At 39.2% G+C, this 9718-nt stretch overlaps 1 protein-coding gene across 1 annotated transcript; it reads left to right on the top strand.

The window, feature by feature from the left end:
- The first annotated feature begins 2066 nt into the window (after positions 1 to 2066).
- sox18 (SRY-box transcription factor 18) lies at positions 2067 to 5930 on the top strand. Its single transcript, XM_017486373.3, has 2 exons — positions 2067 to 2681; positions 3938 to 5930. The coding sequence occupies exons 1-2, from the start codon at positions 2357 to 2359 to the stop codon at positions 4909 to 4911; spliced, it is 1299 nt and encodes a 432-aa protein (XP_017341862.1). The 5' UTR covers positions 2067 to 2356; the 3' UTR covers positions 4912 to 5930.
- The last annotated feature ends 3788 nt before the right edge of the window (positions 5931 to 9718 follow it).

Here is a 9718-nt window from a genome sequence, read left to right as displayed (position 1 = left end):
TTCATCCCAAAGGTGTTCACTGAGGTAGAGGTCAGGGCTCTGTGCAGGCCATTTAAATGGTAAATTGTCTGCACATATATAGCGCTTTTATCCAATGCAATTTGCACTCATTCACCCATTCACACCTACACTCACACACCAATGGTAGCAGAACTGCTATGCAAGGCGCTAACTTGCCATTGGGGGCAACTTGAGGTGCAGTGTCTTGACCAAGGACACTTCAGTGTGTGGAGTCATGTGGGCTGGGAATCAAACCGCCAACCCTAGTGGACAACCCACTCTACCACCTGAGCCACAGGTGGCTCCCCTAACACACCCTCCACACCACACAGTTCTGTGTAAGCTCTAAGGACTGCTGTGTGTGAAAATCCCAGAAGATCAGCAGAGGCACCAACAACCATGCAATGGTAAAAGTTACTGAGATGACATTTTCCCCAATTCTGATGTTTGATGTGAACATTACCTGAAGCTACTGACTTGTATCTGCATGATTTAATGCATCATACTGCTGACACATGATTGGCTGTTTGGATAATTGCAGGAATGTGCAAGATTACAAGTGTTGCTGTTAAAGTGGCCAGTGAGCATACAGTCCCCTCTGAAAGTATTGGAACAGCAAGGCCAATTTTTTGCTTTTATTATACACTGAAGACACTTGGGTTTGAGATCAAAAGATGAATATGAGATGACAGATCAGAATCTCAGCTTTCATTTAGTGATTTACATCTAGACGTGTTAAACAACTTAGAACATAGCACCTTTTGTTTTCATGTCTTCAGTGTATATCAAAAACAAAAGAGTTGGCCTTGCAGTTCCAACATTTTTGGAGGGGACTGTATATAGTGTTATTATACCAAATTGTTTACAATGCACTGTACCAATTTACACTGATCAAAAGGGAAAAAATGTTTCACAAGCGCAATTATTTTTGCTTTTATTATTATTGATTATTGTTATTATTATTACTATTATTATTATTCTATTAATATTGATTCGGGCCCTACCCCTGACATCCACCTCTCCACCCTGTTTCTGTCTTCACATATCCTTCTCGTTCAGAATTATCTGAAAATAACACTAGGGCACAACTGATAAATATTAATGTTGTCATCCAATTTATTTGTTATCATTGCGAAGTTCCACTGGGAAAAATCTGCTTAATTACACATTTATCCCTCTGTTGATTTCTGTACTAAGTAGGTAATAAATGCTTTTCATTAATTTTTTTTAAACAGAAACAAAAACAGGTGTAACAACAACAGTTAACTGAGATCTGTGAATGTAATTAGCTAACGTGTGCACACAGCACCCTTAAGAGCCCAGCTATTCATTATGCTAATGGTGCAAAGCATGTGAAGATTCAATGATTGTTTTTTGCATATTTGTTTTGTAGTTTTTTTGTATTACTGCATTTTCTATTATTTGATTTGATCATCCTTACTTATTGTGTTTTAGTCCATTATATTGTTTATTCTTTTGTATTATTACAAGATTTCATTTTGCATACAGTTTTGCCACTGATAATTATATATATATATATATATATATATATATATATATATATATATATATATATATATATATATATATCACAATACTCAAAATCATGTTACTACGCAGCAGAAACAGCGTGCATTGGACCATGTCTGGACAGTATGTTTTTACTTTGATTCAGATCAGCCGAATTTACAAACGTTTGCTTTCCTCGTTAAGATTAACACTAATGAGCATGACTTTCTCTGTGGTGCCCTCCTCAACCACAAGCCTGTACTTGGATCCCAGCAGGGGCTCAGTGCCTGTGTGTGTGTGTGTGTGTGTGTGTGTGTGTGTGTGTGTGTCTTTGTGTGTGTGTACATGAGAGATTTAGTGTGGGTGTACGAGTGTGTATGTGAGTGTATACTCTGTACTAGAGTAAAACAATGGCCCTCTCAGATTACATCTCTGTCTGTGGAGGCTGCTGGGGAGGTGGTGGTGAGGGGGGCGGGACGTCCTGTGTCAACCAGCCATCTGATTGGATAAGGCCACTTATATATCTACTGCACAGGGCCATCAAACTCACTAAAAGTTCAGATTTTGAGCAGAAAACACTCAGTCCACTTGGACAGCAGGAGATACTGAGCACTGGCATACATCTTTGGGAATTAATTTTTCTTATCTACCAACATCAGACCACATTCCTACTTTGATTCTTGTCATTTTTGTTTTTCTGTTCTCTAATTTTTTATTATAATTTTTTTTACATGCGTATACAGGGAGCATAATTGCAGTACAAACAACCAGAAAAAATTGACAGGTCCTGCAATTGGCTTTAATTAAGCAAACTTTGTGTCATCATCACAAGGTGGTCTTTGCTGGAATGAATATATCTGAGTCTAGTTATTGTCCAGAGGCCAGCACTCAGCCCAGCCAGGTTGTGGAGTGTGGAGCATGGGTTGCTTCGTCAACTTCCAGCCCAATAGGTCCTGAGCGGAGCCGCAGGTTTGATCATGAAGCAGTTGGTGGAGTGAAGGAGAGGAGAACAGGAAGCCCAGATTCAAGCCAAGCCAGTGAGGGAAAGTGTGGGGCTGAGCCGAGGATCCGCAGGCCCATGAATGCCTTTATGGTGTGGGCTAAGGATGAACGCAAGAGATTGGCATTGCAGAATCCAGATCTGCACAATGCTGTGTTAAGCAAAATGCTAGGTAAGACTTTTTCTACCTGAATTTTCTCTACATCTTTTTACATGTAGTATGCCCTTACTGGGTATGTCATGCAATTTATATATTTTGAGAGCTATGTACTGTCGGTCATTAAATATTGGGATCAGTTTCACTTAATATTGTGCAGCTTTGGCTTTTTTAATAGATGTTTAACTACTGAAGCATTCTAGGTTAGTTTCAAAAGCTCAGTAGATTAAGCTTTAGTAGCTACAATAACTATTAGATTGAATAGATGCATATTTATACTCCTACAGTATTCTTTCAAGGTCAATACTTACATATCTGTTGCGCAAACATTACTGTTATTGATTCCTAATCATGAGTTTCTGCATGAAACTGAAATTATATTAATATAAAAAAAATATTTTATTGATTTTACTGAGAGATCATTGCTTCACAAACATTGTTTAGGACAGTCATATGGAATAGGTTGATTATGCTCTCATGGTCTGTGTGGTTTTGAAATCTATTGTCATTACATGTGTTTGTGCATGTGCTCAGACGTTTGGATAGTTACAGATGATTGAAGGTTTATAAATATGTTGAAATATCTCACAAAATCCATAACATTCTAGGAACAAGAGAAATCAGAAACAAATGATTGTTGTAATGTGAAATGCCTGCACATGTTGTGCAATATTTGCACAATGCTGGACTTCAAGTAACCAAAATGATGTCCTTGTTTTGAAAAACATTACATTTCCTGTTCGCAACAAGGCAGGTTGGAGCAGACAGTCTTGAGCTCACAAGCTGCTAATTGTCTGTAGGTACTGACCCATTAATAACCACTGAGTATTAACATTTAACTATACCAAGAAGTGGTCATTATTAAGTCTTACTGCCATCATAAGATTTACTACTGAATCCATTACAACAGAACATTACAACAGTGTCACAGTTAGAATTAATATGCAGGGTTTGTTTTTGTTTTGTTTTGTGTTTTTTGTTTGTTTGTTTGCTTGTTTTTTAAAAACAAAAGTTAAATTCAAAAGTGGTGGTATCAGAATTTTACTCAAAAAATAATTTTATTGTTGCTTTACTAATTTTACTTATTGCTTTTCCTGTTTATGTGTTTAATGTAGAACATTAAATTAATTTCAGTTCAATTTAAGTTCAGTCAATTATTCCAGTACTAAATGTATAAACAATATGCTTAATTATACTAGACTTAATTGTGAAATGTAAGTAAAACAGTAAATAATGTTAACAGAAACATAACAGCATTCATTTATTTTTAGGCCAGTCCTGGAAGGCTCTGAGTACGCTGGACAAGCGTCCCTTCGTAGAGGAAGCCGAACGCCTCCGGCTGCAACATCTCCATGATCATCCCAACTACAAATACCGGCCTCGGCGCAAAAAGCAGGCCAAAAAGATGAAGCGAGTGGAGCCTGGTCTACTTCTCCATGGTCTTGGTGGATGCTCTGGGAGTGGAGATGCCTATCCCCAGCACCCTCATCCCCACCACCTTCTTCCCTCGTTGGGCCATTTCCGAGATCTTCACCATGGATCTGGTGTACAGGATCTGGAGCTCTATGGCCTCCCTACGCCTGAGATGTCTCCTCTAGATGTGCTGGAGGAGGGTGGAGGAGACTCTGTCTTCTTTCCCCATCACATGCAGGATGATGTGGGCTTGGCACCTTGGGTCAACTACCACCAGCACCCACAGCAAAGCCAAAGCCACCATGCTAACCACCATCCCCCGAATGTTCACTCCCTCCACCACTCCCACCCCCACCTCAACCAGAAACCTGCACCAGGTTGCCGTTCCATGCAGGAGAAATGCTCAGAACCTACGAACCCTCACAATCTCTTCCCTTCCCATTCTAGTACATCTCTCCCAGAACAGGCCAAGGTCCCACAACCCTCTAGTGCTCCACTTCAAAGTGTTTACTATGGTCAGATTTATGGAAACACACCACAACAGCCCTTTACCTCTCAACTTGGCCAACTTTCACCCCCTCCAGAATCTTCTACCCCTGTTCCTACTCCCTCTGCCTCCCAGGTTCCACCACCCTCCCTGGAAAATAACGACCACCTAGGACCTTCAGCAGATTTCTGGAGCGATGTGGACCATCATGAGTTTGAACAGTATTTGAGTGCCAGCAGGACTCGAGTAAACAGGAGCACTGCATGTGAAGAGAGCAGCACACTCATATCAGCCCTCTCTGATGCCAGCAATGCTGTCTACTACAGCACCTGTATTACTGGATAAAGACATAACTCTCTAGCAAATGCTAGTTTTAAAATCAGGTGTATATGATTTTTTTTTGTTATTCAAGATTATGTTTATTTGATCAACTGCTTTGAGCTGATTAAATTTTCATCCTAAGTGTCAAGTGAGTCATTTCAAATGTTGTTTAGGAAATGTAATAGCTGGGGGGGGGGGTTAGGAGTTGCGGATGAATACGTGTACATTACAGACTACAGAAAGATGCATCATATTGCACCTCTTTTTAAGGGTTTTATAATATAGTTCTGTAGGCCACAGTCAATTTGTCCATAGTCAGTTTGTCCATAGTTTAGCAGACTACATTCAGCTACAGTATTCATATATACCAGTCACAGTAATGTTCATATCAAATAAGGCTCAAAAAGCAGGGACAATAAGAATGTGAATGTTTCTTTCATTTTCTCAGAGGGTTTTGTATTTACAAATGATTTTTTTTTAATCTTTCTTTTATATAATTGTTTTAAAAAATATTACATTTGCACTGGGTCAGAATGTTTTGAACTGTATGAGAAACCACTCGAAACTCCTGCACTTGATGTCTCTCAAGCAAAGAAAGTCATGTTCATGAAAGAGACCACAAAATCATCTCTGGAATTTGGATCTGTTGAAGGCTGTAATTTATTGTGTATTTTCTTGCCGTATGACTGAAAAGGTCATTTAGTATATATGTATTTTATTAATCCTCTGTAAATGTATTCTGTAATCCTCTGAGTCAGCATTGAGAGACATGTTGAGTTAGTAATAACTTTCCAGCTTTTGGTAATAATTATCTTCAAATAGAAGTCTTTTCAATATAAAAAAAAAATGTCTCTCAGCCATTGAATCAAAACAAGTAATTGGAAACACACAATTCGTTTCATAGAATTGTTTCCCACACTGAAGAGGACATATACATTTTGATTTTATACATGTGAATAGTTGTTGTTCTTAAAAAATGCATTTGTATTGCACATCCACACATTTCACTGAGTATTTTTCAAAAATAAAGGCTTAAAACATGAGTGGCTCAAGAATTATTATATCTGTAGCACATTTTCAGAGTAGTGTGACATTTTGTAGTATTTGAATAGCCTGTAGAACTAGAGATGTCTGTGGTGACTGTTGTCCTTTAAGAGACAGAGAGGCAAACAATAGTCACAATGTTTAACAGCTCTAATTCATTTCCACCCCCCTTCACTCTCCCTGTCTGATTTTCTGATCACCCACAAAATGAGTTTGGCTCATGAAGCTAAACCACTAACAAAAATAAAACAGTTTTGACTGAGAAGAACAAAACTCAACTCCATATCCACTTTTGACTTTATACAAAGAATCTCAAAAATCTTGAGATTAATGCAATGACACTTGTGGATTAATTTATCCACTATGTGGATTCATTTGGAAAATGGTAATAATAATACACTAAATAGTCCTTAATTGTGTTCCAAAGATTTGTTATTTTATTGTTTGTTTTTTAAAGTTATGGCAAGAATATGTACTAGTTTTTGGTCCCGCATACTGATGTGCTGTACGATTCACTCTGTTTTTATTCAGGGTGAATGAAATACCAGAGATGTTGATGAGTGACTGCATGATTTCAGGCATGAGGGGTTCATCTGATAAGCGGTAAAAACTCACCCACCAATTAATTAGGTATAAAATTAGAAAGAATATCAAAACAGAGGAAGATCCTGTGGAAAAAGGGGAAGTCTGGATAGCTGTAACAGTGTGTGTGTGTGTGTGTGTGTGTGTGTGTGTGTGTGTGTGTGTGTGTGTGTGTGTGTGTGTGTGTGTGTGGGAATCCATTATTTATATCTTGGTGGGGAATCTTGGTGGGGACTGTCCCTATAAGGATAGGAGTAATCTAACAGGTTTGATCTTGTGGGGACATATACCTGGTCCCCACACGCTTTTACTTTAAAAACTACAACAGATAGAAGTTTTTGTTTGGTTACTGAGGTTCAGGTGAGGGTTAAATTAATAGATGTAGGCAATAATTAGCTGCTGTAATAATTGTGTCAATAGAACATCCTCAAAGGGCTAGTAAGCCAAATGTATATGTGTGTGTGTGTGTGTGTGTGTGTGTGTGTGTGTGTGTGTGTGTGTGTGTGTGTGTGTGTGTGTGTGTGTGTGTGTGTGTTCACTCCAGGGGAAGGATGTTAAAGGGAAGAGGTGCTTTTTCTGTCCAAACAGTTCACTCCCTGACCAGGAGAAAATAACATTATCTAAGTCGATTGATTTTTTCAAACCCATCTCAAGGTTAGCAAAATATTCTGAATGTTTTGATGTTTGGGGATGTGGGCTGTAAGAAAGCCATTGTCCTAAAAAGAAATAGTTTGGGGGGTTTTCCAGCCTGTATTTTGGCCTGTGTATGATACGCAAAGAAACAGAGGACAAATCAGTGCATGTGGCAGCAAGTAGATTTTCTGTCACTTTGCCATCTCTCACTGTTTAAAGTTTATTGCCCAGCTGTGGGTTCATGAATGCATGAGTGAACTATTCAGAGATTTATTCAGATAAAACTGACAATAAAATGTTTTTGCTTTCTAACTCCCCTTGCCTGTAAGACAGAAGCTCATCACTTCAGAAACATTGTTGTTACCAGGTTTCAAAGGCAGATCAATTTCTTTACATTAAATCATTACATTTACAGAATCTTTACATTTACTTCATCTGTCTTCTCACTAAGCTGTTATTTTCTTTACTAGAGTTTTGTGTGTAAGAATGCTGGCATGATGCTTCAAAGCCATGTAAAAGCAGTTTCACATACTTATTGACAAAGGAACTCAAAAACTTTTATGTAGTATTATTATGAATAGCACTCATCACTTGCCATTGCAGATGGACTGGCTTAGTTTTCACGTGTGAACTCAAGGAGGAAGAAAGAAGTTGAAATTCGACATAGAGGTACTGTAGAAGAAGTTCTGCTCGGTGCAGTGTGCAATATCTGACAGGATCTGATCTAACAGTAGAACAGAAAGCCTGTGCAGTGTGTGTGTTCCTTTGACATTAGGTGTGTAGGGTCACAGATCCTGCCATATTTGAGTTTTTGTTATTGCAGCTGAGTGTGTGTGTGTGTGTGTGTGTGTGTGTGTGTGTGTGTGTGTGTGTGTGTGTGTGTGTGTGTGTGTGTGTGTTCTCACCCGACAGCTTCAGCTTTTCCATCAAATTGGACTGTGGACTCTCCCCAAAACCCCATTCAGCAGACTTAAAGTATGATGTCATTCATGTTTTCTCACTCTCTCTCTCTCTCTTTTTCCTTTCTTCTGCTTATCAGGACGTGTGACCACCATCCATACCCTCACTCTTCCCCTCTCCGACAGGAAGTAGCTCTACCTCCCCTTCCTGTGTAAGCGGCAGGGCGAGGGGAATGTAGATGAATGTAAGAGCATGTATATGTGTGTGTGCAGAGGAAACTCCTTTCTGCTATGGTAAACCCTTTTGCCAAGCCTTCTTCAGCTACACAGGGTAAAGGCCAAGGGTCATTGGAAAGGCCTGGCATTAGGAATGAGCTCAAAGCATGACTGCTGGTGCTTTTATTAGAGTCAAATTCACAGCAAAATTAGGAGTATCCCCTGAGGCAGCAGTGACAATATGTAAGGAATAAAACACAATCTGGCATGCTTAAGGATCCTAGTACAGGGTGCTATAATCCCAGTACCAACCTCACATTGATTGTTTTCTAATAACAACATGTACAAAGTGTTTTACTCCTCTTATACAACAGTAATGCACAGCAATGTCATATTTTTAATCTGTTTATAGTTACATTTAATGTTGTGGAACATACATTGAAACAAGTTTGTTCCTCTTATGATTTACATTATAACAACAGTTAAACAGCTCTCTAGTCTCTCTTTTTCTCTCTCCCTTGCAGTTAATAAGTTAACAACAATGTAGCTTGTCCCTTTACTGAGAAACTGCAAAGGACCCTCCATCCTGAAAACTTTCCTGCAGCTTAAATGTACAGCTTTATCTCTAGTTGTTACAAATGACACTAGAGACTCCATCAATCCCTCCCATCCAGAGACCAGTTTTGCTCCCTTGTCTCCTGGTCACACACAGCTGCAGCATCATCAGGGTTTGAACTTGTGATCTCATTTTAAAATGTGTGGAGGTAGCATGTCAAGGGAAATGGACTTTTTGTATGATTTGGCAATTGTATATCATTCAGGAATATACCAGACATTCTTTATGATACATTAGTTATCATATATTCCCTATACACATTCCATCATTTTCCAAGCAAACAAATTTGTGGACTGAACTCCAGCCCAACTCAAATGGAGTCCTGAGAATAATCTTGGAAGTCATGAGGGGTCGTTTTCTCCTTGGTTTAATGTAGTTTCCATGACAGTGCCATAATTGCCAGTGCAGCGTCTGGGAGCCGGGCTGCTGACCCGGAGTGACGCCTTGCTAAAGATCAGCAAGTGAGCCAGCAGACAGAACCAACCCTCATAAATGCTCACTTCTTTTTTTGGGGGGGTTGTTTTGGGTGTTTTTGTTGTTGCTCATTTTTGAGGCTATTTTTTTCCCTTTCGCACAATTCTCAGATTTCCATTTTTCTTCTTCTCCTGCATATAATTGTGCCTTGCTGAGCATAAGTGACCAGGACTTGGCACCAAGAATCACAAATCACCCACATATGCACACATACACAGTGAGACAGAGAGATTAATACTCTTGTCTTGTCGTCTCATACACTTGGCCACTGCAGGACTTTGCTCAGAGACAGTCTTCCAGACCAGTGACAACCACACACTCACCCACACAAACACATACACACATCATTTTCCCAGGACCCAAAGTC

The sequence above is a fragment of the Ictalurus punctatus genome, chromosome 15 (genome assembly GCF_001660625.3).
Source record: "Ictalurus punctatus breed USDA103 chromosome 15, Coco_2.0, whole genome shotgun sequence".
Lineage (NCBI taxonomy): Eukaryota > Metazoa > Chordata > Actinopteri > Siluriformes > Ictaluridae > Ictalurus > Ictalurus punctatus.
Note: the sequence above shows the minus strand (reverse complement) of the source record. Positions and strands in the feature narration are given on the sequence as shown.

Excerpts from the sequence above, each read along its gene's own strand:
- sox18 (XM_017486373.3), top strand. The coding sequence starts at position 2,357 with ATGAATATATCTGAGTCTAGTTATTGTCCAGAGGCCAGCACTCAGCCC. Across the intron at positions 2,682-3,937 it reads TGTGTTAAGCAAAATGCTAG|GCCAGTCCTGGAAGGCTCTG; the intron begins GTAAGACTTTTT and ends ATTTATTTTTAG.